Genomic DNA, 25718 nt, shown 5'->3' with positions numbered 1-25718 from the left:
ACATGCTCCAGTCCTAAGAGCCATCCCCGGGCTCTACTTTCATGTACCGGGATATTAGAAACCAAAGGTTATTTTCTAAGAAAAAGTTAATTTTAAGAAATAGTCTTTACCAGTGTGCCAGGAGGCAGAGGAACAGAATCATCTGTAGGGTACATTCTGGACACGGGACACTGGAGGATATCTAGGCCATTTGGAGCCATTTTACAGTAATCCTGAATACACTGCAGCCACCACCATACGGCATCCCGGCAATTGTATCTGGCACAAGTTCCTTCACCCAGGAGATTGGGAATGAGACCATGTCTCAGGGTAGCAGCAAATGCTAAAATAATATTCCTGCAACAACAGAGTCAGGCATATCATTGACAGGAAAACAAACGTTGAAAAATTGTCAACAAAAAAGGTACTTTTAAAATTTCAGAAACATTTTTTATCCTTATTTTTAATTGTTTCCATAGAAAGTTTTTGTGAATTATAGAACAAGCACTGAATTAAAAGTTAGAATCCCTTATACATGATAACCTCAGTACCTTGCAAAAGGAGGAGGAGGAGGAGGAGGAGGAGGAGGAGGAGGAGGTGGAGGAGGAGGAGGAGGAGGAGGAGGAGGAGGAGGAGGAGGAGAGTGCCTGCCATAGAGGGAGGTTGGGATGATGGGGGAGAGGATAGCAGGGAGGGCAGAAACTAGGGATGCTGGTAGTTGAAAATGTACGCTGGTAAAGGGAAGGGTACTGGAACATTGTAAGCCTGAAACCGAATCATGAACAACCCTGTAACTGTGTAGCTCATAGCGATTCAATTAAACAAAGAATCCTTGATTCTATCCTCTGCATTTTTTTTTTGTTTTTTTGTTTTTTGGGTCACACCCTGCGAGGCTCAGGGGTTACTCCTGGCTCATGCACTCAGGAATTGCTCCTGGCGGTGCTCGGGGGGACCACATGGGATGCTGGGAATTGAACCTATGTCAGCCATGTTGGCTGCATGCAAGGCAAACGCCCTACGGCTGTGCTATCTCTCCAGCCCCTATCCTCTGCATTTTTTAAAGCAAGTGGTATGATTTACTCTCTGTGATTTTTTTTTCCAACAAGGATTGTATCCTGTAATTTTTTTTAAGTCCCTCATAGCTCTAGATTCTAGTTTTGAAATCTCTGATATTTTAAGCTCTAAGTAACTAAAAACATGAATTATTTTAGGTGGGTGCTAAGAAGAAACTAATCATTTAAGAAAAGAAATAGGTAAAAGCTGATCTTAGAAACATAATTCTTTTTCTTCTACTTTTTTTTTTTGGCAAACCCAGCAGTGCTCAAGGAGGGATTATTCTTGGCTCTGAGCTCAGGGATCATTCCTAGTGGTGCTCAGAGGACCATATAGGGTGCCAGAAATCAAACTGGTGTCAGCCATGTGCAAGGGAAGCACCTCACACCTCTTAGTTTGTCCTGTCTCTTAGTTCAAAAATATGATTTCCTTTTAAAAACTGAAAAAGGATACTTTAATTTTTAAAGCATTATTCTGTCATATACCAAATGACAATGTAATTTATAGATAGCTTGGAATCCTAAAAGAAACATGAAACCAAGAAATTAAAATAAAGGTTTAATTTCTTGTTTTGCAATCTGTATGACCTTGAAAAAGTGATTAAAGAAATTAAGGCCTCAGTGCTTTGGATAAATCACTGACAAATTTATAAATTCTATGTCTCAGTTTAATACCCATTTCTTAATAGGGTAATGCGAAATGTTTTATTTTCTACAGTGTAGAAGTACTATTATGGCCAGTGAAACTTCAAATAAAATAAAAGGTCAGAGTGCTAGCACACCTAACCATCTAGAAAAAAAATTCTATATTTGAAGGTTGTATAAAAAGTCCCAGTCCATGAATACATGTGCAGAAAGAAGCAGAAGAGACAGCCAGGCAGGCACCAAAATGACGTCCTACATTTCCTAAATAACTGAAGAGCTGCTTAAGGTCAGATGGCTAAATTCTAGGCAAAAGGATGTGAATGACACAAGCATGTTCGTTTATTTAAAAAAAAATTTATATATTTATTTTTCTTTTTGGGTAACACCTGGCAATGTCAGGGGTTACTCCTGGCTCTGCATTCAGGAATTACTCCTGAGTGGAGGGGACCATATGGGATGCTGGGGATTGAACCCCGGTCGGCCTTGTGCAAGGCAAATGCCTTACCCGTTGTACTATCGCTTCAGCCCCAAAACATACATTTTGTCATCTGAAGAGGAAATTTTCAGTTATTTTTCTGATGTCAAAACAGTAAACCAGTAAATGGTGCTTTTTTCCTGTCCCATGAAAGTTTTACCTTATAGAGCTGTGCACTCGAACTTTTGAGCCATTGTGAAAACAGATTATTTCCTTTTGCTAACTCTGTCTTCCTTACCACAGGGTTTGGATTTAAGAAAACCTAACGTTTAAAGGCACCAAATTTTGTCCTTTTTGGGGGGCGAGGGCAGCACTTTGCAGTGCTGGAGGAGGGGTTTGCTTCCCGTGGTGCTTGGGGGATCTTGTGGTGCCTGGTTCCCACTTCATGTCCTCTGGTCTCCTAGCCAGAATATTCTCTTCTGCCCAAGATTCTGCATTTCTTTTTTCCTTGTTTTGGGTGTTTGAGTCACACCCGGTAGTGCTCAGGGGTTACCCTTGCTCTGCACTCAGAAATCAGTCAAGGCAGGCTTGGCGGTGCAAACAGGATGCTGGGGAAATCAAACCCGGACTGGCCACATTCAAGGTAAGTGCCTTACCTGCTCTACTAGTGCCAGATTCTGATTCCCCAAGGTTTTGCTTTTCTAACAAGCTCTCAGTTAACAGTCACGTTGCTGGTGTCTTAAACACTTTGAATGGCAACGCTGAAGAATTTATCTTTTCTAGCTCTGCTAAATTCATTCATGCTGTTCTGAATGAACAAAACCTCATTTTAAATCTATAAAATATAAAACTGTAGCTTGAAAGGTCAATACACAGAGAAAAACATGATACATTTTTTTCTGTGACTTCCAGAGTCAGCAATACCCTCATTGTAGTGGAATAAAAGGTGGTAGAACTAAAATTTTACCTAATTTTACCATTTAAATTCTTATATTTAATGCGACCATATAAATTTGACCGTTTAGTGAATAATGCTAACAGTATGTAGTTATACTTTTCTATTTCATTGAAATAAATCAGAAAATACTGAAGATAACTTCATTTGTGACCTTGAAATGCTAGAGAACTTGGCAAAACTCTGATGCTTTTAAATTTCCATTGATACTATTAAATGAATATATAAATGCAACAAGATATCTAAGGAAAACTATAGCACTGTAGTACTGTCCTCCCATTGTTCATTAATTTGCTCAAGTGGGCCCAGTAACATCTCTTGTGAGACTTGTACCCTGTTTTGGCATATCGAATACGTCACGGGTAGCTTGCCTGGCTTTGCCGTGCGGGCAAGATACCCTTGGTAGCTTGCTGGGCTCTCAGAGAGGGGCGGAGGAATCAAACCCGGGTTGGCCAGGCCGGCCATGTGCAAGGCAAACGCCCCACCACTGTGCTATCGCTCCAGCCTAAGGAAAACATAGCTCCCAAAACACTGAGAACAGGTGAAGAAGAAGGAAGGTTTAAAGAGTTTCATTCAGACATGTAATGAGTTGCAAAAGTATTTAAAGTTTCTCCTACCTGGCATCTAAGTAGCGTCCAGTAATCAGCAGTATGCCTCTAAGTGCAATAAAAGTGTCCCTTCCCCAGCAGCGGAAAAGACCAGAAGAAAAATGAGGTAAGCCTACCAAAAAACAAAAAAAGTAACATTATTCATCATCTTAATAATATTCTCAAGTTTATGATCTCTATTATATAGCAATGACTCTAATTAGTATATAATCTATATTATATACTATAATATATTATGCTATATTATATATAATTATATATTATAGTAAATAATATTTTATATGCTCGAGCGGGCCCAGTAATGTCTCCATTGGAGACTTTGTTGTTACTGTGTCTGGCATATCGAATACTCTCGGTAGCTTGCCGGGCTCTCCGAGAGGGGCGGAGGAATCGAACTCGGGTCGGCCATGTTGGCCGCTTGTAAGGCGAACGCCATACCCGCTGTGCTATCGCTCCAGCCCTTATATTATATATAATTTTATATAATATATAGTATATAATCTATAGACTCTAATTAGTATAAAATCTATATAGTAGTATAAAAATCTAAAACACAATTATGTTCAGAGATGTCACTTAATCATTCCAGATGAAAAGGTAGTTTCATACTTAGTGGATCTCACATTTTATTGACTCATTTCACTATGTGCTCTAAAGCTAGGGGACAACAATTTAGTACAGCAGATAAGGCACTTGCCTTACATGTAGCTGACCTGAGCTCAATCCCTGGCACCACACATGGTACCCTGTGCACTGTCTACAAGTGACTCCTGGGCACAGATTCAGGAGTAAAAGCTGAACACTCCTGGAGGTTCCTTCAAAATCAAAAAGAATTTTTAAAAATAATAAAACCCCTAAAAACTAAAAATGTTTTGAAAAACCCTAAAAAAGTAGGGATGGGGATATGGCTCAGGTGGTAGAACACATTCCTCATGGATGCAAGATCCCAGCTTTGCTCCCAGGCACAACAGAGCCCCTTTCTACTCCTGCACTCCAGGTGTGACCCTGGGTCCCACTTGAGTCCCCCGGAATGCCCTCCTCACAGTACTGCTCAGTGTAGACCCACAGCTAACAACAATACAGAAGTCAAGGACTAGCCTTTTACCTTGAAGCTCCGGGTGGCACGCAGACAAGTTCATTTGGCCTTGCCAAATCTCAGTAAAAATTAGTAAAAGATTTAAAGAAAAACAAAACCTTTAACATGTAAAGAAATATTCAAAATAATAGATACCATTGATATATTTGAAAAGACCCTAGCTTTAATTCTTACTATTACCATTATCATTTTGGGTTTGGAGTCACCCCATAATGCTCCCAGGTCTCCAGGGCTGTTCCCTGTAATGTGCTCAAGAGACCACGTGGTGGGGGTCAAGCCCAGGTCAGGTGCATGCCAGGCGTGCGCCCAAAATGCCTACTAGCTCCTGACTACTACTTTAGTTTTTTTATGAGTATCTGCATGGATTCACAGCAGAAAGGTAAGTACCAGAAGGAGATCAAATAGAAGTATAAAACTCTAAAACACTATGAAATGAAACATTCAGAAAAGTCTAATCATTCTAGATGAAAAGTTAGTTTCTAACTTGTTGGATCACCATCTTATTTATTTAGGTCTGAGTGGATGTGAAGTTAAGGGGAACAGGAAATCACAGATGATATTATTTTCATCATGCAGTTTATGTATTTTTTTGGTTTATTTTGAAATTTCTAAATTTCAGAGGCCTCAAATACTAAGTACTTTCTAGAAACAGCTTCAAATTAGGAAGAAAACAAAAGCTGTCCTTAGTCTATTTTTTATTACTTAGATTTATTACTCAATTCAGGCTCTATAGCTATCTGCAGAAAATGGGGTTAAATATAGTTTATAGCATTTGATTGCAATTACACTAATAACAAAAAGTTGTTTGATATTTGCTTTTAATATTGTAACTTGTAGAGAACCTTTCTCGGAGAGCCTGACAAGCTACCCGTGATGTATTTAATATGCCAAACACAGTAACAAGAAGTCTCACAATGGAGACGTTACTGGGCCCGCTTGAGCAAATCGATGAGCAACGGGAGGACAGTGTTTGTTTGACAGAGAACCTTTATTTGATATCTTGGTAATTCCAAAGTTGGGATAATTTTTAAAAATTGGAAAAAATGTAACACAATGCTATAGGAAGGATAGTAATATAAATGTGGTCTGAGAGTAGAGTACATGAAGAACTGTAAAAGAGAAACGGTCCAAAAAACATATACACCCCTAATTGCTGATGCAGTAATAATTAAAATAGTAAACATGTTTTTTTACATAAATATCTATGAAATTTTACTAAGCAGTAATATAAAATCTGGGGTGTTGGATAGTAACCCTAAGTGTTTTTGGCTTCATCAGTGAATTGCTCCTTTTCCTCCTCCCAGAGAAGCTTACTATGCTCTTGCTAGCATCCCTAAATTAGTTAAAGTTTATCTTTAACCTTTACTTTGTATTTTACCTCTCATTGTCACAGTTCCTCAAGTAAGTCTTGATTACTTATAAGCTAAAAATTTCTGGTAATACTGAACTTTGTATTTCTAGTGCTTTGAATTTGAAGTGCTGTGTAAGCGTTTCTGAAAAGCAGAAAAGTACCTGCTTTTCTATTTCCCCTATAGCCTTTTTATATTTTATTTTATATTAAAGAGCAATGTTCTTTGGTTAAACACAGAAAGACCGTCAATGCTACACTCCTAATATTTAGGAGTTGACTGACTCTGAAATATATCTACTCCTGGGCATTTGTCATAATTACTTGATTCAGGCTTCAGTCGCTATAGGTCCTAACACCCAAAAAGGGAGGTTCCGCTATGGGACTGGGATGGACCCGGGGCGAGTGGCAAAGCTACCCTGGCATTGAAATGGGACAGTCTAGAAAGCATAAATGCATGGTCTTGATGCAAGCTGTTACGACTTAAGAGACAGGACCCCCATGGGGAAGGACAACCTGAACTGGCCTGAGAAGACTTAGTCTGGGATTTATGGTAAGCCTTGTTTGCAGGGCTGGAGTGATAGCACAGCGGGTAGGGTGTTTGCCTTGCACGTGCCCAACCCGGGTTCGATTCCCAGTATCCCATATGGTCCCCTGAGCACCGCCAGGAGTAATTCCTGAGTGCACAGCCAGGAGTAACCCCTGAGCATCACTGGGTGTGACCCAAAAAGCAATAAAATAAAATTTAAAAAGCCTTGCTTGATCTCAGAGCCCAGAGAACTGTTTGGATCTTCGTCTCTTACTGTGTTTATCCAAACAACTGCAAGTACTGAAAACATATACAACTAGAGGGAAAGATAAAAGCAATGTAGATGTCCCTGGTAGACAGGATGTCTCCTTGCCTTAATCTCCTCAAGAGAATTTCCTAAGTTTTATCTATGTAAATGATCTATGAAAATTTCCAGATGTTTTATCTATGTAAATGATCAATGACACCTAGGTCTAATACCTCAACGCCCCTCAGATGTTCTGTAAGTATGCTAGTAGCTCTGCAATAAATGGCCATTTCCACCATCAGGCTGTGGTTGCCCGCCTGTCTCTCTGTCTCTCTTCCAGGGAGGCCTGGCAAGGATGGGGGGTGGCTCTTTGCCACCTAATGCAGATGCAATGCTGTATCACACAGCCCACACAATTTTATGAACTCACATCTTAAGTCCCTGGGTGGGCTTGTACCGCCGACCTTTTGGTTAACAGCCTTCTGAAAGGAAGCCTGGGGAAGATGAAAGGCAGCTCTCTGTCACCATAGACGCACATATATCCCACAGCCCACACAATTTTGTGGACTCACACTGGGGTAACATCAAACTTGTTTTTGGGCATCCCAGCAGTGCTCAGGACTTATTTCTAGCTCTATGCTCATGGGATCAGTTCTCATGGTACTCAGAGGGCAATACAGGGTGCTGTGGATCAAAATGCCTCAATTTCTGTACCCCTATACTACCACTTCTATTACAACATCATTTTTTTAAAAAAAGTAATCCTCCCCTGCAAGTTTTCCTCTGAAAAATACTCACATATTTTCATTTTGTACAATTTCTTACCTGCTGCTAGAGACACACAACACTGCTCCTTCTCTTTTGTGATCTCATTTAGTCTATATGGTATATCCACAAGTGAAGGAGAAAGACGCGGCATAGAAGGGAATTTTCCTATACCACACATTTGGATAGAACCAAGTGCAAGGTGCTTCACAAAAGTAGAACCATTCTGAACAAAACTGCAACAAAAGTAATAGCACTTAAAATATTATCAATTGCAATTACACTAATAACAATTAGAAAAACTGTAGTACATATTTTAAAAATCCTTAACTGTGGTCAGAAGGTGTAACTTGAGATATACCTTTATCAGATTCCAATACAGTAATGTCATACAGGCATGCTGTTTTTTAATAAGCAGATCTCCAAACTTTATTAAGTATATAATTAAAATTTCATAACCATTGATTAAAATATTTTAGAAGTTTTATTTTACTTGGTTTCTTTTCAAATAGACTGTACAAATGTGTGATAGTGTTACTGTCTGTTGAAAAAATTTCAATTTAGATAGTTTTCAGAGTTGTTTTAATTTCACTCAATATTCTAACAGGTTTTAAGTCTAAGGCATGTTACAAAATAAATGACGAGGTTCATGTTTTGTTCTTTCTGCACAAATAAGCCCAAATCAATTTAGTGTCTCCTCACTGATACATTCAGATCTCTAGTTTCATTTTAGGGAAATTCATTTTTAAAGATAAGTTTTATTCATGATGATAAAATATGTTTGTCTTAGTGAATAATTACAAAAATTACATATGTATATTCTAAATATTGGGCTGGAGCAATAGCACAGCAGATAGGGCGTTTGCCTTGCACGAAGCCAACATGGCCGAGTTTGATTCCTCCACCCCTCTCGGAGAGCCCTGGCAAGCTACCCATGATGATTTGATATGCCAAGCACAGTAACAAGTCTCACAATGTTACTGGGCCCGCTTGAGCAAATCGATGAACAATGGGAGGACAGTGATACAGTGACAGTGATTTTAAATATTATACAAAGTAATGTAAGTCAATAAAATATAAAATAATTAAAATTTTTCATCAGTATAGTTTTCATTAGTTATAGAACAGAATTCACTAAGCTCTAAAAAATATGTACCAGATCAAAGACAGTTAATTAATTTGCTGTTCATTTTCAAACGTTTTTCAGTCATCTGAATCTATGACAAAACCTTGTGTATTGGTCTTCAAAGGGTGTATAGCCTGATTTTGCATATGGTTTCTGAAAAAAATGCCTATTCATTCAAGCTTTTTTGGTTATACCTTGACATCTGCCTCCATGCTATATCCAGAAGAGTGGTGTATGCACCAATTAATATAGCATCAAAGTAACATGGGATAAGATAACGTGGGATCTGCTTCAGGTAGAAGAACATAGCCTGCAACCATTTACCGACCTGTTACAAAGATAATTTTAAAAGTTAATTTGGTGTGTTTACAGGCTAGGTGCATTATAAGAGGCAAATCCAAACAAGCAAAGATACCACGTAGCAATCTATCAACCAGGTTTCCATTTATTAGAATTAAAAAGTGATAAGGGAGGAAAATGGTCCATGTTAGAAAAGACTGCAAATACCACATGCAACTCAGTTCTTATTGTATCCTTTTTTTTTTTTTGGATTAAAGTATAGTTTTTTTTTTCTTACTTCAGCAATAGCGCCTGGTCTCGTGAGAAGTCGGCCACTAACATAGTCGATCATCCAGTCTCCAGATCTCAAATTATCACAAAAGGGATGGCCCAAATCATTCTTTGGTCTTATGTCTGCCAGTACAGATATTAATCCTGAAAGTTTAGAAAGATATCCTGTTATGTTATTGGTAGAGACGACTTGTTCCCTTGGTCTGGGCTACTGCTAGTCTCTACTGATGTGGGCTAAATAGATATTGGGGCTGCCTGCAAAGGATCACATGATCCTCAGTGAGTAGCACTTCCCATGAATGAGCCATGTTACTTAGGTCAACTGAGAGTAGGAGCTACTACCACAGGAGCTAGGCAGAACTTTCCAGGATTCCACCTTGTGAGACTGGCCTTACTCCTTTGGACATTAATGTCACAATAATCAAAGGTAACAAGTGTTTTCCCTGCCTAAGTGATGCTTGTCTTTTTATGCTGAAAAGACAATTAACATTCCGACAGATTCTCATAGAATTACAGAAGTGTTTAAAATGCAAGAACACCTATGGAGGGGGTGTCCTGGGGAGGGGGAGGGTATGTTCCTGCTCTGCTGAAGTCCTAGCAGTCGCACCCACACCCACACCCCACAGACGCCAACATGCCAATGGCCCAATTCCACTAATGTACAACTAATCTCTGCAGAGAAGTCAAACCACAAAAATTTCAGGTACACTAGCTTTTAGGCTGAAATTTCTGGGGTGTTCTTGGAGTGAGGGCAGACAGCCTCCATTTCTCCCAACTTCTGCAGGCCCCAGCAGTGACAACCACATATCACAGCTGCAGCCATGTGAACTCATCCACCCAGTTCTACAGATGCTGAAATTCCCAGAGTGTGCGGCTTCATGTGTGGCCATGTAACATCTCCAAATTCCACAACACTGACATATCAGTAGGAACACACCAAATTAGATGGCACAGAAGCTAACTAAGCTCAATAAACAAAAACAATAATACAGAAGCCTCAACTAGCAACAAAGAGCTTAGTAAACCCTCACAATCACTTAATGACCCCATGGTGAGATTTAACAACTTTCACAAAGTTTCTTTTACTAAAAACTTATTTTTATTTTTATAATTCCATTAGAATTTTGTTGTATCACGCAATATAAACAAATTATTTTGTGCCTGGAAAAAAAGGAACATCTGTGAAGAAAGTATGAGTAAAATTAACTTTAAAAAGAATGTCTGATATTTTTTAAATATTGTATAACATGTAAGTATATTAATCCATTAGGTGTCACCTCTTTTTAAAAAATTTTTTATTAGTGAAACACCATGAGGTACAGTTGTAGACTTACAAATTTTTGTGCTTGGGTTTCAGTTATACAATGATTGAGTATCCATCCCTCCACCAGTGCCCATTCTCCACCACCACTAATCCCAGTATCCCTCCCATCCCCTTTCCCCCAATCCTACCCTGCCTCTGTGGCAGGTCATTCCCTTTTGTTCTCTCTCTCCTTTGGGGTACTGTGGTTGGCAAGAGGGGAATTGAGTGGCAATCATGTTCGGTCTAGAGTCTACTTTCAGCATGCATCTCCCATCTTGGGCGGATCCTCCCAACACCCTTTATTTATATTTATATCTCTATCTGAGCTGCCTTTTCCCCTAGCATGTGCGGCTGGCCTCCACGCCATGGAGTAAACCTCCTGGTACTTATCTTGGCTATTCTTGGGTGTTAGTCTCCTATTTTGTTACTTTATGTTCCCCAGATGAATCCAACCTTTCTATGTCTGTCCCTCTCTTTCTGACTCATTTTACTTAGCATGATACTTTCCATGTAGTACCACTTGTATGTAAATTTCATGACTTCATCTTTTCTAACAGCTACAAAGTATTCCACTGTGTAGATGTACCAAAGTTTCTTCTTCTAAAAGAATGTTTGAAATATGAAGGAAATACTGGGACCCAAACAGTTTAAAAGTGAAGTATATAGGTATATCCTCAACAAATATTCAAGTAGAAGTATTAGAACTCCTATGTTTATGCAGCAGATCCTGCTAGTCTGATGAAAAATGAAATTTGTTATTACTAATCAAATAATTTCCAACTTTAAGATACTTCTATTGGGCTAAGGTTGCGGCTCAGGGGTAAATGACGTGGGTAACTCTAGGACCCTTCCCAACCGCCCCCCCCCCCCCCCCCCGCCACCTCCAGCGCCTACCTGCTGGGCATGACTGCATGCCTCTCCCAGATCCCAGGGATACCCCATATGGATTTCCTTTCCATTTTAACACAACAGAAAAAACTCCAAACCATTACCAAATAAAATAAAATACAAATCTACAGTTCTAGTTCTATAAAGAAAACAACATATGACCCTAGTAAAACACCAGAAAGCTTCATTATATTTATATTTTCCTACCTTGGAGACCTGCATATTTAAGTGATGACCAGTTTGGTATGTTATAGCATCCTCCTCCATCTTCCTGTTCCTCTGATTCACATCGGTAAAGTACCTGGTTCACCTCAGCCAAAGTTAACTTAGAGGCAATACTAAGAATTAGAAAAATACAATTCATAAATACATTGAAAATTTATCAGTAACAATCAAGACAAAAAAATCAGAATATGAGCACAGAATATCTTAGCCATGTATATATGTATCTGTTTATTATTTTGGGGGGCATACCTGGTGGTACTCAAGGCTTACTTCTGGCTCTATTCTCAGGGATCACTCCCAGCAGTGTTCAGGGACCATATTTGGTGCTAGGAATGAACTGGAGTTGGCCCCATGCAAGGCAAGGGTTTCAGCTCCTGAACTATTTCTCTGGTTCCAGCAATGTATATTTTAAAAACCCAGTCTCCCAATATCTTATTTTTTGTGTGTATATGTATATATATAATATCAAATATATATTATATAAGCAGTGGGCTGGAGCAATAGCACAGCAGGTAGGGCGTTTGCCCTGTACATGGCCAACCCGGGTTCAATTCCTCCATCTCTCTCAGAGAGCCAGCAAGCTACTGAGAGTATCCCACCCACACGGCAGAGCCTGGCAAGTTCCCCATGGCGTATTCAATATGCCAAAAACAGTAACAACATGTCTCATAATGGAGATGTTACTGGTGCCCACTCGAGCAAATCGATGAACAAGGGGGGGGGGGGGACAGTGCTACATAAGTAGTATACATACACTGTAAGTAACAAAGGATAAGATATGCTATAAATTCTCTAAAAGCAAAAAATCAAATGGAGCCAAATTTTATCCTTGAAAGTTTGGGTGGGGGGGAGTTGGGAATAGAGAGAGAGAGCACGCGAGCGAGGGGGGGGGAATGGAGAGACAGAGAGAAAGAGAGAGAGGGAGAGAGAAAGAGAGAGGGGGAGGGAGAGAGAGATGGGAATGGAGAGACAGAGAGAAAGGGAGAGAGAGAGGGAGAGAGAAAGGAGAGAGAAAGAGAGAGAGGGAGGGAGAGAATGGGAGAATGGGAGTGAGAGAGAGAAAGAGAGAGAAAGAGAGAGAGAGAGAGAGAGAGAGAGAGAGAGCCTAATGGACTGAGCACATGCTTTGCATGCAGGAGGTCCAGGTTTGGTTTCCAGAGTCTTCTAGCCTCTCCCCCCTCCTCCCTCAAATACTGAGAGATATGACCTGCTAACTCAGACAGGGGTAGCCCTCAGTACCATGTGGGAAGGTTCCAAAGTCAAAAACAAACAAACAAAAGTCTTTGGATTCCTTAGATCCTTTATCCTACTGTGTGTGTGTGTGTGTGTGTGTGTGTGTGTGTGTGTGTGTGTGTGTCCCCACTTTCCTAGGATTAAACCTAGACCTCACACAAAAAGGCAGAAAGGTGATGCAGTACTATTGAGTTATAACCCTGTTCTCATATTTGTTTTCTTTTAACCTTTCTAGTCTGGGCATAGTTTTTAAACCTCCTTTGCATATTCTTCTATGAGACATATTATCTTAAAATATTACCAAAGGACTAATAAAGGAATTGACAAAAGTCACAATAAACAATCAGAGAAGTACTACAGTACTCTTGCCTTTGTACTTCTGTTCTTTTCCCCTCTGAGACTGCATTGTTATTTACCTGGTTAAACATTACTGTGTCAATCACTGTTTCTAAATTTTTTAAGTAATTAATTCTCACAGCTCTAATAGAGAGGCACTTAGCCAAGGTTGTACAGGCTAAGACTCAAACCCAAGTAGCCAGGTTTCATACTTTATACTCTTGTAATTGATACATTACATTATAATAATATATAAATTTGGTAAGGATGTATGGTTGAAAATAATACGATAATCTTTCTGAAAAAGGAGTTAGCAATATTAAAAGCTTGAAATCGACGAACATAGAAATAGTTATTACAAAAACTCTATCTCTGGAAATTTACCCTAGTATTCATGATAGAAAATATACACTGAATCTTATTATGTGCCATACATTAAATTACTATGGTAGGAATTAGTTAGCTTGTTTTTTTTAATTCTTACAAAATATAAGAAATTGTACTATTAGAAGTTCTGTTTTTCCAAGTGAGGAAACAGACAATGAATGTCTAAATGATTTGTCAAACATCACCTTGGCAGGGACTGGAGAGTTTGCACAGGAGGTAATATGCTTACTTTGCATGCAGAACAGCTTAGTTTGAATATCCAGCATGACATATGATCCCTGAACAGTTCATTGCCAGGGATCACTTCTAAGCACATAGCCTTAGCACTCTTGAGTGTGACCCAGAACCACCACCCTTCTCCCCCAAAAAAAGAAAAAGAAAAAGAAAGGAAAAATTCCACACTTGACAGTGCTGTACTGGCATTAAACACAACTCTAAATTTCACAGTATTCTTCAGTACTATGTGGTACCAGCTAGTAACAATGTATACAAACAGGAAAACAGGAATGCATTAAGACATACAGTACAGAGATCAGGAAGCAATCTAAGTGTCCAAAGACAAAGGACCAATATTAAATATATTATAATGTAACTATAATATAGGAATGTAACTATAATATAGGATTGTATGTTGGTATTCAAGAATGATAAGTCAGAGAGTACAGCAGGTAAGGGGCTTGCTGTGCACACCACTGACTGGTTCAAATCCCCGGCCTCGCATATGGTCCCCTGAACTTGCCAGTAGTAATCCTTGAGTACAGAATTGGAGTAATCCCTGAATAGCATCAGGAGCCATATCTGAGCACAAAACCACGAGTGTTACCTGAGTATAACCAGAACTGCCCCCTCTTACCCATGTCCACAAAGGACAAAATAAGGTATTATGCATGCAATTCAGTTTCTAATTAAATAATTAAATTGTTTCTAAATTGATAGTTAAGAAAAATTGTATGCACGTATGTATATACATGTGTGTAGATGCATGCATGTATATATTCACAGAGAGAGTACTTGAATGGGACAGTATACACGTAAATACATGAGCTAGTCATTAAGCAGTAGGGCACAATGTTAATAGCTTCGCTTCTTACTGCTGGTTCTTAAATAGCACATAGCATGTGCAGGAGCCATAAAACTACTTAAACCTGAACAGTGTAACATATCAGTTATTAAAGTGGCAAGTATATACAATAAATAATACTCACGAAGCAAACGGAATTTTTAATATAGGATCGAGGTTCTCTACAGCAAGGCTCCCAGATTTAAAATGAGGACTAAATTGAGTCAGATGATTTCGAAGAATTCCAACAGCAACTTGTGCATGTGGATCAAGACTAACTCTGAAAACATTAATGAAGAAAAAAATTTTTAGAAGTAATTTGTTTGAAATAGACAGGTTATTTGACTTACTTTAATCTACATCAACAGTCAGAGCATACCTGAAGATGATAACACTTCCTGGAGACAAGTTTTCAAATTCTATTTCTTGGATGTATTCATTGGGTCCTTTTGCAGCAACCCCAGCTTGTTTCACAATTTTACTTTCATTAAGCTTCGGAAAAAATACAAAACCACTCAAAAATAATTCTAATTCCTTAAAATGTTCAACATAGCAGGAAGAAGAGAATCCCACATACCTGGATATGTTCTCTAATTTCGACTGTGAGATTTGGCATTCCATTGATTGAACTCTCATCCTTTCTATACAGTTTTGTGTTTCTCTCAACAGTTCGAGCTTCAAGAACTACTTCTTCAATTTTGCCTGGGAATACGTACAATTTTGCACACAATTTACTATAAACCCTCCAAAATTAGGCATTGATGAAGAGGTTTTAAATCATTAAGCATAAGTTTGAATACAAAATATCAATTAAAAATGCAAAACTGGAGTTGCAGAGATATACAGCAGGTAGGGCGCATGTCTTGCATGTGTCTGACCCCTGTTTGATTCCTTGCATCCCACGTGATTCTCTGAGCCAGGAGTGATCCCTGAATGCAGAGCCCGGAGGAAGTCCTGCACACTGCAGTCTGTGTCCCCAAACCAAACAAACAAAGACTCCAAACCAAAATAATCTGAAAACAGGATTCTAAGACATACATTTTTCAGACAAAGGTTTTCTTTTTCTTTTTTTTTTCTTTTTGGGTCACACACAGCAATGCTCAGGGGTTATTCCTGGCTCATACACTCAGGAATTACTCCTGGTGGTGCTCGGAGGATCATATGGGATGCTGGAAATTGATCCCGGGTTGGCCGCATGCAAGGCAAACGCCCTACCCGCTGTGCTATCGCTCCAGTCCCAGTTTTTCTTTTCTTTTTTCTTTTTAAAATCAAAACCTAATAAATAAAGATTTATTTGAGGAGATATCTAATCAAGTAATAAAATGGCTAAGCTTGAGTAAACAATACATAATCCTCCTAATTTTGAACAGAGAATAAGTAAATCACTTGACTTTTACTTTAGAAACGCAAAGTATCAGAAATTCTGAAAGAAAGAAATCACCAAATAAATTCTAATACTCAGATTTAAAAGGATTTAAAAAGTTACAAATACAACTGGAGTTTCTGTATACTCTTGCTTTCCTTTCAGAGGTAATTACCAGCTAGTCTGTCTGTCTATCTATCTATCTATCTATCTATCTATCTATCTATCTATCTATCTTTGTGCCATACCTGGATGTGCTTAGTACTTACTCCTGGCTATATGCTTAGGGAGCACGGCTGGTGGTACTTGAGGGACCATATGTGCTGCAGGGGCTCAAACCAGGGTCAGTCATGTGCAAGGCAAGCATTGCTTTAACTCCTAAACTGTATTTCTGGGCTTCCTCTGGTCTCTTTTACTACATATATGTTGTTTCCCTGAACAACACCTTTTTATCTCTTGTGATGAGTTTTTTTTATTTTTTAATTTAAAATAATTTTTATTTTAATTTTTTAATTATGGGGCTGGAGCGATAGCACAGCGGTAGGGTGTTTGCCTTACAAGCGGCCAACATGGCCGACCCGAGTTCGATTCCTCCGCCCCTCTCGGAGAGCCCGACAAGCTACCGAGAGTATCTCGCCCGCACGGCAGAGCCTGGCAAGCTCCCCATGATGTATTCGATATGCCAGACACAGTAACAACAGTCTCCAATGGAGACGTTACTGGGCCTGCTCAAGCAAATCGACGATCAACGGGAGGGCCTTTATCTTTATCTTTTTATCTTTATTTTAAAGAACTGTAATTTACAAAGTTATTGATAGTTGAGTTTTAGGCAAATGCCATTTCAACACCAGTCCCACCACCAGTGCCACCTTCCCTTCACCAGATAACACCAATTTTTTTTTGTTTGCTTTGTTTTTATGCTACACCTGGCTGTGCTCAGGACTTACTCCTGTGCTCACCACTGCTGGTGGTGCTTGGGAAACACATGGAGTGCGAGCGGATCTACTAGGTGGACTACTTGCAAAATAAGTGACTTATCGACTTACCCCCGTTCTATCTCTCCAGCCCTCAATTGAAGGAGTGTGAATCATAGTGAGCACTGTGGTTATGGCAAGCACCAAAACCAAATGTGTGAGCACACAACCAAGTGTTTATGAAAAGTCCCATGTCATCACAATAACATATGTCAACAGAGGGGAGAGGAGTAGGGGAAAATGTTGACATTTAGAATATTTATGTCCAGGGTTTGTTCCATTGGTTTAAAAAAACGTCACCCCAAATTGTTAGTTCTCTTCTTAACTACATCTGCACTTACAATTTATTATTACAGATGATATACAATAGTCTACTGTGACAAAGTTTAATAGAGCAATATATTATAATCACAGTAATAATCTTTTATTTTTGGAACACAACCAGTGGTACTCAGGGCTTACTCCTGACGGTGTGCTCAGGGATCACTCCTGGTCGACTTAGGTAACCAAATGGAGTGCAGGGGACTGAATCCATGTCAGCTGTATGCAAGGCAAGTGCTTTAACCACAATACTATTACTTTGGCCCCTCAGCAATAATTTTTAAATTGAATTACCAGGGATGTACATTTGAGGAACTTCCTTGCTGTAAAATGAAGTTTTGGGATTCCTGAAAGCAGTTCTAGACACAGCCACAACAGACTGATGGCTACTAGGTGAATGTCTTGTTACTGCTACTATGTCTTCATCAACCTGATCCACAAAAACCTGAGAAGCAGAAAAAGAAAGAAAGGTCAGTGCTTAAACTGCAAATATTTACTCTAAAATTGAACTATAAAAAGAAACTGAGGGGCTGGAGCAATAGCACAGCGGGTAGGGCATTTGCCTTGCACGCAGCTGACCTAGGTTCAATTCCCAGCATCCCATACGGTCACCTGAGCACCGCCAGGAATAATTCCTGAGTGCATGAACCAGGAGTAACTCCTGTGCATCGCCGAGTGTGACCCGAAAAGGAAAAAAAAAGAAAGAAACTGAATATGACCCGAGTTCAATCCCTCATATGTTCCCCCAAGCACCACCAGGAGTAATTCCTGAGAGCAGAGCCAGGAGTAACTCCTGAGCATCACTGGGTGTGACCCAAAAAAGCCAAAAAAAAAAAAAGGAAAAAGAAAAATGAGAAGAAAATGTGAGGTTGAGCAAGGAAAGTCTCTTCAATAAGTGGTGCCGGGAGAATTGGACAGCTACATGCAAAAAAAAAATGAACTCAGACCTCTGTCTAATGCCAGGCACAAAAGTCAGACCAAAATTAATTAAAAATCTCAATATCAAATATAATTAAATATAATTAAAGACCTCAAATATAATTAAAGACCTATTGTTCATCGATTTTCTCGAGCGGGCGCCAGTGATGTCTCCATTTGTCCCTGTCACATGCTAGTGTAGCCCAATGGCATACTGGGGGCTCTTTCCGGGTTAGAGAAATTAGGACCATCATTGTTACTGTTTTTGGCATATCAAGTACACCATATCCATAAGGTAATGAAGGAAAATGTAGACAGAACCCTCCATGACACTGGAGTTAAAGGCAACTTTAAAGATGAAACACCACTTTCACGGTATGACCGAGACTTAAACCCGAAAGCTTTGTAACTACTCTCATGGTGATTCAATAAATAAGATTATAAAAAATGGAAAAAAAAGTAAGGTGGAGTTCATGCACAATTCAATCAGTCTAATCAGTGGCTAAATAAATTGCAGTACTCCTACATAAAAAAAAGATGAACCACCACTAATCAAACAAGTGGAAGCAAAGATAAACAAATGCATTGTAGCACTGTAGCACTGTCGTCCTGTTGTTTATTGATTTGCTTGAGTGGGCTCCAGTAACATCTCCATTCGTCCCTGTCTGCTTGCTCCAGGAACACAAAATGAGATTTGTTGTTACTGTTTTTGGCATATTAAATACAACACGGGGAGCTTGCCAGGCTCTGCCGTGTGGGCGGGATACTTTCGGTAGCTTGCCAGCTCTCTGAGAGGGAAAGAGGAATCCAACCCAGGTCGGCCGCATGAAAAACAAATACCCTACACGCTCCAGCCCAAATGCAATGAACAAAAAGCAAACATTAACCTAAAAAGCTTCTAAACTTCAAAAGAAATGGTGACCAAGGTACAGAGACAGCCCATGAAAGGGGAAATTGTTTTACCCAATAACCATCAGATAAGGGATTAATATCTGATGGTTAGGGATATTAACCCAAGATATATAAGGCACAGACAGAACTTTATAAGAAAAAACCTCCAACTCCATCAAAAAATGGAGAGAAGACATGAATAGAAATGTCCTCAAAGAAGAAATACAAATGACTAAAAGGCACATGAAAAAAAGCTCTACATTCCTAATCATCAAAGAGATGCAAATCAAAACAACAATGAGATATCATCTTATACCACATAGACTGACACACATCAAAATGAATAAGAATAACCAGTGCTGGTGTGGATGCAGAGAGAAAGAGAATCTCATTCATTGTTGGTGGGAATATGCCAACTGTTCCAGCATTCTGGAAAACAATATGGGCACTCCTCAAAAAACTAGAAATTGACCCTGTTAGGATAACCATAAAGTAAAGTAAAGTAAAGGCCCTCCCGTTGATCGTCGATTTGCTCGAGCGGGCCCAGTAACGTCTCCATTGGAGACTTTGTTGTTACTGTGTCTGGCATATTGAATACGTCATGGGGAGCTTGCCAGGCTCTGCCGTGCGGGCGAGATACTCTCGGTAGCTTGCCGGGCTCTCCGAGAGGAGCGGAGGAATCAAACTTGGGTCGGCCATGTTGGCTGCATGCAAGGCAAATGCCCTACCGCTGTGCTATCGCTCCAGCCCTAGGATAACCATGATATTCTTCAAAGAAATGGAGCAAACACTCCTGAAATTTATATGGAACAATAAGCCCCCATGAATAGCTAAAGCAATTCTTGGGAAAAAGAAAATGGGAGGAATCAGCCTCCCTAACCTCAAACGTTACTACAAAGCAGTAATACTTAAAACAGCATGGTACTGGAACAAAGGCAGAGCAATAGACCAATGGAACAAGGTTGAATATACCGACATCTCCCCCCAAGCATATGATCATCTAATATTTGATAAGGAGGCAAGAAAAGTGAAGTGGAGTAAGGAAAGCCTCTTTAACAAATTGTGCTGGCAAAACTGGATGGCTACATGCAAAAAAATGGGCTCAGATCTCTGCCTAATGCCATGTACAAAAGTAAGATCAAAGTGGATTAAAGATCTTAACATCAGACCAGAATCCATAAGGTACATTGAAGAAAAAGTTGGCAAAACCCTCCATGACATTGAAGCTAACGGTATCTTCAAAGATGTCACGCCACTGGCCAAGCAAATGAAAACAGAGATAGACAAATGGGACTATCTTAAACTAAGAAGCTTCTGCACCTCCAAAGAAACAGTGACCAAAATACAAAGACAGTCTACAGAATGGGAAAGGATATTCACCGAATACACATCTGACAAGGGGTTGATATCCAGGATATACAAAATACTGGTTGAACTCCACAAGAAGAAAACATCCAACCCCATCAAAAAATGGGGCGATGAAATGAACAGAAAATTTCTCAAAGAAGAAATCTGAATGGCAAAAAGGCACATGAGAAAATGCTCTACATCATTAATCATCAGGGAGATGCAGATCAAAACCACAATGAGATACCATCTCACACCTCACAGACTGGCCCACCTCCAAAAGAACAAACGCAACCGGTGCTGGCGTGGATGTGGCAAAAAGAGACCCTCCTTCACTGCTGGTGGGAATGCCGACTGGTTCAGCCCTTTTGGAAAATAGTATGGACGATTCTCAAAAAATTAGAAATTGAACTCCCATTTGACCCAGCAATACCACTCCTGGGATTATATCCCAGAGAGGCAAAAAAGTATAGTCGAAGTGACATCTGCACTTGTTTGTTCATTGCAGCACTCTTTACAATAGCCAGAATCTGGAAAAAATCTGAGTGCCCGAGAACAGATGACTGGTTAAAGAAACTGTGGCAGATCTATACAATGGAGTACTATGTAGCTGTTAGAAAAAGATGGCCCTCCCGTTGATCATCGATTTGCTCGAGCGGGCCCAGTAACGTCTCCATTGGAGACTTTGTTGTTACTGTGTCTGGCATATCGAATACTCTCGGTAGCTCGCCGGGCTCTCTGAGAGGGGCGGAGGAATTGAACTCGGGTTGGCCATGTTGGCTGCGTGCAAGGCAGACGCCCTACCCTGGAGGGCTGGAGCAATAGCACAGTGGGTAGAGCGTCTGCGTTGCACGCAGCCAACATGGCCAACCCGAGTTCGATTCCTCCGCCCCTCTCGGAGAGCCCGGCGAGCTACCGAGAGTATTCGATATGCCAGACACAGTAACAACAAAGTCTCCAATGGAGACGTTACTGGGCCTGCTCGAGAAAAAGATGAAGTTCTGAAATTTACATACAAGCCGTACTACATGGAAAGTATCATGTTAAAGCGAAATGAGTCAGAAAGAGAGGGACAAACATAGGAAGACTGCATTCATCTGGGGAACATAAAGTAACAAAATAGGAGACTAACACCCAAGAGTGGCCGAGATTAGTACCAGGAATTTTGCTCCATGGCTTGGAGGCCAGCCACACATGCTAGGGGGAAAGGAAACTCAGAGAGAGAAGGGAGCACCAAATAAAGGGTGTTGGGAGGGTCCTCCCAGGATGGGAGAAGCATGCTGAAAGTAGACTAGCGACCAAACATGATTGCCACTCAATGACTCTTTTGCAAACCACAACACCCAAAAGGAGAGAGAGAACAGAGGGGAATGCCCTGCCACAGAAGCAGGGTGGGATGGGGGGGAGGGGTGGGGAGGAGGGATACTGGGATCCGTGGTGGTGGAAAATGGGCACTGGTGGAGGGATGGGTATTTGATCATTGTATAATTGAAACCCAAGCACAAAATTTGTAAGTCTACAACTGTACCTCATGGTGCCTCACTGATAAAAAAAAAAAAAAAAGAATTGCCAGGAAAAAAAAATAAAACTAGAAATTGAGCTTCCATATGACCCAGTAATACCAACTGTGGGAATATACCCCCGGGATAGATAAGGGACCATTATGACAATGATGATTGGAAGGGATCATTCTGGGTGGGAGATGTGTGCTGTAAGTGAGTAAAGAAATAAACATGATGGCCTCTCAGTATTGTATTGCAAATCATAATAGGGAGGGAGGGAGGGAGAGAGAGAGAGACAGAGAGAGAGAGAGAGAGAGAGAGAGAGAGGAAGGGAGGGGGAGGGAGGGAGGAAAGAAGGGAGGGAGGGAGAGTGCCTGCCATTTACGTAGGCTGGGGGAGGGGGTGGTGGCAGAAGAGATACTATGGGAAATGTACACTGGTGGAGAGATGGGTGTTGGAACAGTGTATGAGTAAAACCTGATCACCAAAGCTTTGTAACTATATCTCGTGGTGATTCAATAAATAAATTTTTTTAATTATTTTCATAGAGGAAAATAAAAAACTTTTAAAATCAAACAAAAGAAACTGAGAGGGCCGAAGAAAGTACTGCCTGTAGGACACTTGCCTTGCATGCGGGCAACAGAGGTTTGATATCTGGCATCCCGTATGGTCCCTAAACCTCACCAGAAGTGGTCCCCTAGTGCGGAGCTAGTAGTATGCACTGAACACTGTCTGGTATGGTGCCCTCCCCATAGAAAAAACAGCCTCTCAAAGAAAAGAAACAAAACAAAATATAAATTTAAAAAGAAATTAAGAAAATTTTATTTCTTGCCTGAATAAAACCATTGGCCCCAAGTTCTTGATGAAGTTTGTTGATAGCACGCCTGGCTGCAATAATACCACTTTGAAAATTAACTTCTCCAGAATTTGATGGCGAAGCTCCAGGATTCCACTTAGTGTAAAACCGCTCCTCAGAAACCACTGAAATCTAAACAAAGTTAAAACTTAGCCATGTAACACAAAAACATCAATTCAGAAGGACATAAGCACACCTATATTCACTGCTGCACTTAGTACAATAGCCAAGATTTGGAAACAATCTCAATGCCCAGCTATAGGTGAATGGGTCAATAATTTGTAGTATACAGAATGGGAAAAACCAAGATCATGCAATTTTCAGTAGCATGGATGGAACTGGAAGGTATCATACTGAGTAAAGTCAGTCAGAAGGAAAGGAATAGATGTAGAATGATCTCTCATAGTAGGGACTTAAAGATACACGGCAAAGGAAGCAACAAAGGCTCAAGGCAACATATTGGGAGATCTGATCCATACAACTGAGTGAGGGGGAGCTTGGAAGGGAGGAGTTTCTTGGGGAAAGGAATGTTTCCTTTCCTCAGGTTTCTTGGGGAAAGGAAGGGGCACTTGGGTCCTTGGGGGATGGAGGGATGCATTGGTAATTGCTATAGTATTTAAAATATGTGCATTATGGTGGAGGGATGGGTATTTGATCATTGTATAATTGAAATCCAAGCACAAAAATTTGTAAGTCTACAGCTGTACCTCACAGTGTTTCACTAATAAAAATTTAAAAAATAATTTCACTGTTAAGCCTGATGTCAATATGGTTCTTAAATATAACCTTTTTTTTTAATAATTTATTTATTTATTGAATCACTGTGGGAAAAGTTACAGAGCTTTCGGGTTTAGGTCTCAGTCATGTAAATATCAAACACATTTCCCTTTACCAATACTTATTTTTAACCCCGAACCCCAATAGACCCCCACCTCCCACCCCTCCCAATTCTTGTGAGGCAGATGAGTTCTAGTTAATACTCTATCTACTTTGACTAGATAGATTGTTTTGATAGAAGATGCACAATTATTGTTTAGAGTTTACGACCCACCCCCCACAATCAGATATGCTGAAACAGCGTTGTGAAATGATTTGCTTTCTACAACTTGGTTTAAGAATAAAATGATGTCGCGCGGCCGCTATTGCAGCCGCGTGGTTTTGGATTTCTGCTATTTTACTTATTAACCCTGGAAGAATTTCTATTAAAAGTTAGATAGTTAAGAGATTGGTTTCTGTGCCCTGGAGTCGTGGCCGTGCCGGAGAGCCGCTCGTGGGGGGCAGCTGGCGACCTCGGTGGGGCGTGGGGGACGGCCCACAAAGCCCCACTTCCCATGAGGTCCCTGCAGCTCCCGCCGAGCCCGGCTCAAACCTGCTGTCCACAAGGCTCCCGTGCGGCCGCCATCTTTCTTTCCAGAGAGGAGCGGGCGGGCCGGTCAACACCCTTTCCCCTCCAGGCAGGCTTGGTGGCGCGGTTTAACACATAGTCCATTTGCTTTTCTGCTCCAAGCGGCTGGTTCTCTGTGCTAAGTCCTTGTGCCTCCGGGGCCATGGCCGTGCCGGAGAGCCGCTCGTGGGGGGGCAGCTGGTGACCTCGGTGGGGCGTGGGGGACGGCCCACAAAGCCCCCCTTCCCATGAGGTCCCCGCCACTCCCGCCGAGCCCGGCTCAAACCTGCTGTCCACAAGGCTCCCGTGCGGCCGCCATCTTTCTTTCCAGAGAGCTTAAATATAACCTTTGATGTACATTTATTCTATACCTAACTCATTGCAAGATTTTTAATCAATAAAAGATGTTAAATCGTAAAAAATATGAGCATTATAATAGCATTGTAAACAACAGACCACCTATTAATATTTAAAAACTTTTAGCAGCATATGCTTTTTAATTACAAGGTGAACTTGGATACTATGAAACATACAAAGTGGCCAGTGTTGTAAAATTTACTAAGTAGCCTCATCCATTAGGGAATCTGCTCAAAAACCCAGGTATGTGGAACTTGTGACTGAAATCTCCAGGCTCTCATGGAGTTGGGAATGGGTGACCTCCCCTCTGTCTCCCTGTGCTTCTGGTAGCCTGTCAGTCATGCCCAGGGGCTGCCTCTGGTGCCATCTAAGCTAATTAAAGGCCATGATACAGAGATGCACAAATAAAGCTTTTGGAAGGGAGAAATACAGAATGATACACCAGAGAGTAGTTTCTGGGCCCCGGAGTCACCATTTAGTTAAAAAAAAAAGTAAATTAACCTCAGCTGTATATTTTATATATTTAAAAATTTAGAATTCCTGGAGCATGCAGCTGCATTTCTGGCCACATGACATTTTATGTGTTGGTAATCTCTTATACAAGAGCTTACTGGCTCCAGGGTGAGACACAACTATCTTCACACACTTTCTTTTAAGGAAACTTTTTTGGATCATTTTTAGTAGATTATTCAAAACAAGCAATACAAAATAAATTATTTAGATCCGACTCTGGGGAGAGGGTTTGGAGGTTAGGTGGAAACATTTGAAATATGGAGGTAGATAAGTGCAATGGTGATGGATTGGTGTTGGAATATTAAGTGTAACAAACTGTTTTGGACAACTTTATAAAAATGAAAAAATTACAGGATAGCACAAACACACCTGGTGAGGCACGAGTTCATCATAGCCCCTAGTACTCCCACTAGCACAGCAGGCCATAGAAACGACTGCAGAACTCGGGAGAGCGTCATGTGCTGACCTATGCTGGAAAAGAGCCAAAGGACACAAGAGTTTACTTCTTTCAAGAGCAACCTGAGC

At 40.5% G+C, this 25718-nt stretch overlaps 1 protein-coding gene across 2 annotated transcripts in view; it reads right to left on the bottom strand.

The window, feature by feature from the left end:
- AGL (amylo-alpha-1, 6-glucosidase, 4-alpha-glucanotransferase) overlaps positions 1-25718 on the bottom strand; it is a 79509-nt gene that overhangs the window by 18322 nt on the left and 35469 nt on the right. For both annotated transcript variants that reach the window (XM_056139097.1, XM_056139098.1), the window contains exons 15-26: positions 25563-25664; positions 22916-23071; positions 17720-17870; positions 15345-15469; positions 15147-15259; positions 14913-15047; positions 11734-11864; positions 9343-9479; positions 8960-9093; positions 7700-7875; positions 3664-3766; positions 111-336 (exon numbers count right to left, since the gene is read on the bottom strand). In XM_056139097.1, the coding sequence (XP_055995072.1) occupies positions 111-336; positions 3664-3766; positions 7700-7875; positions 8960-9093; positions 9343-9479; positions 11734-11864; positions 14913-15047; positions 15147-15259; positions 15345-15469; positions 17720-17870; positions 22916-23071; positions 25563-25664 (1689 nt within the window). The remainder of the gene's footprint in view (positions 1-110; positions 337-3663; positions 3767-7699; positions 7876-8959; positions 9094-9342; positions 9480-11733; positions 11865-14912; positions 15048-15146; positions 15260-15344; positions 15470-17719; positions 17871-22915; positions 23072-25562; positions 25665-25718) is intronic.

The sequence above is a fragment of the Sorex fumeus genome, unplaced genomic scaffold (assembly GCF_029834395.1).
Source record: "Sorex fumeus unplaced genomic scaffold, SorFum_2.1 ptg000131l, whole genome shotgun sequence".
Classification (NCBI taxonomy): domain Eukaryota; kingdom Metazoa; phylum Chordata; class Mammalia; order Eulipotyphla; family Soricidae; genus Sorex; species Sorex fumeus.
Note: the sequence above shows the minus strand (reverse complement) of the source record. Positions and strands in the feature narration are given on the sequence as shown.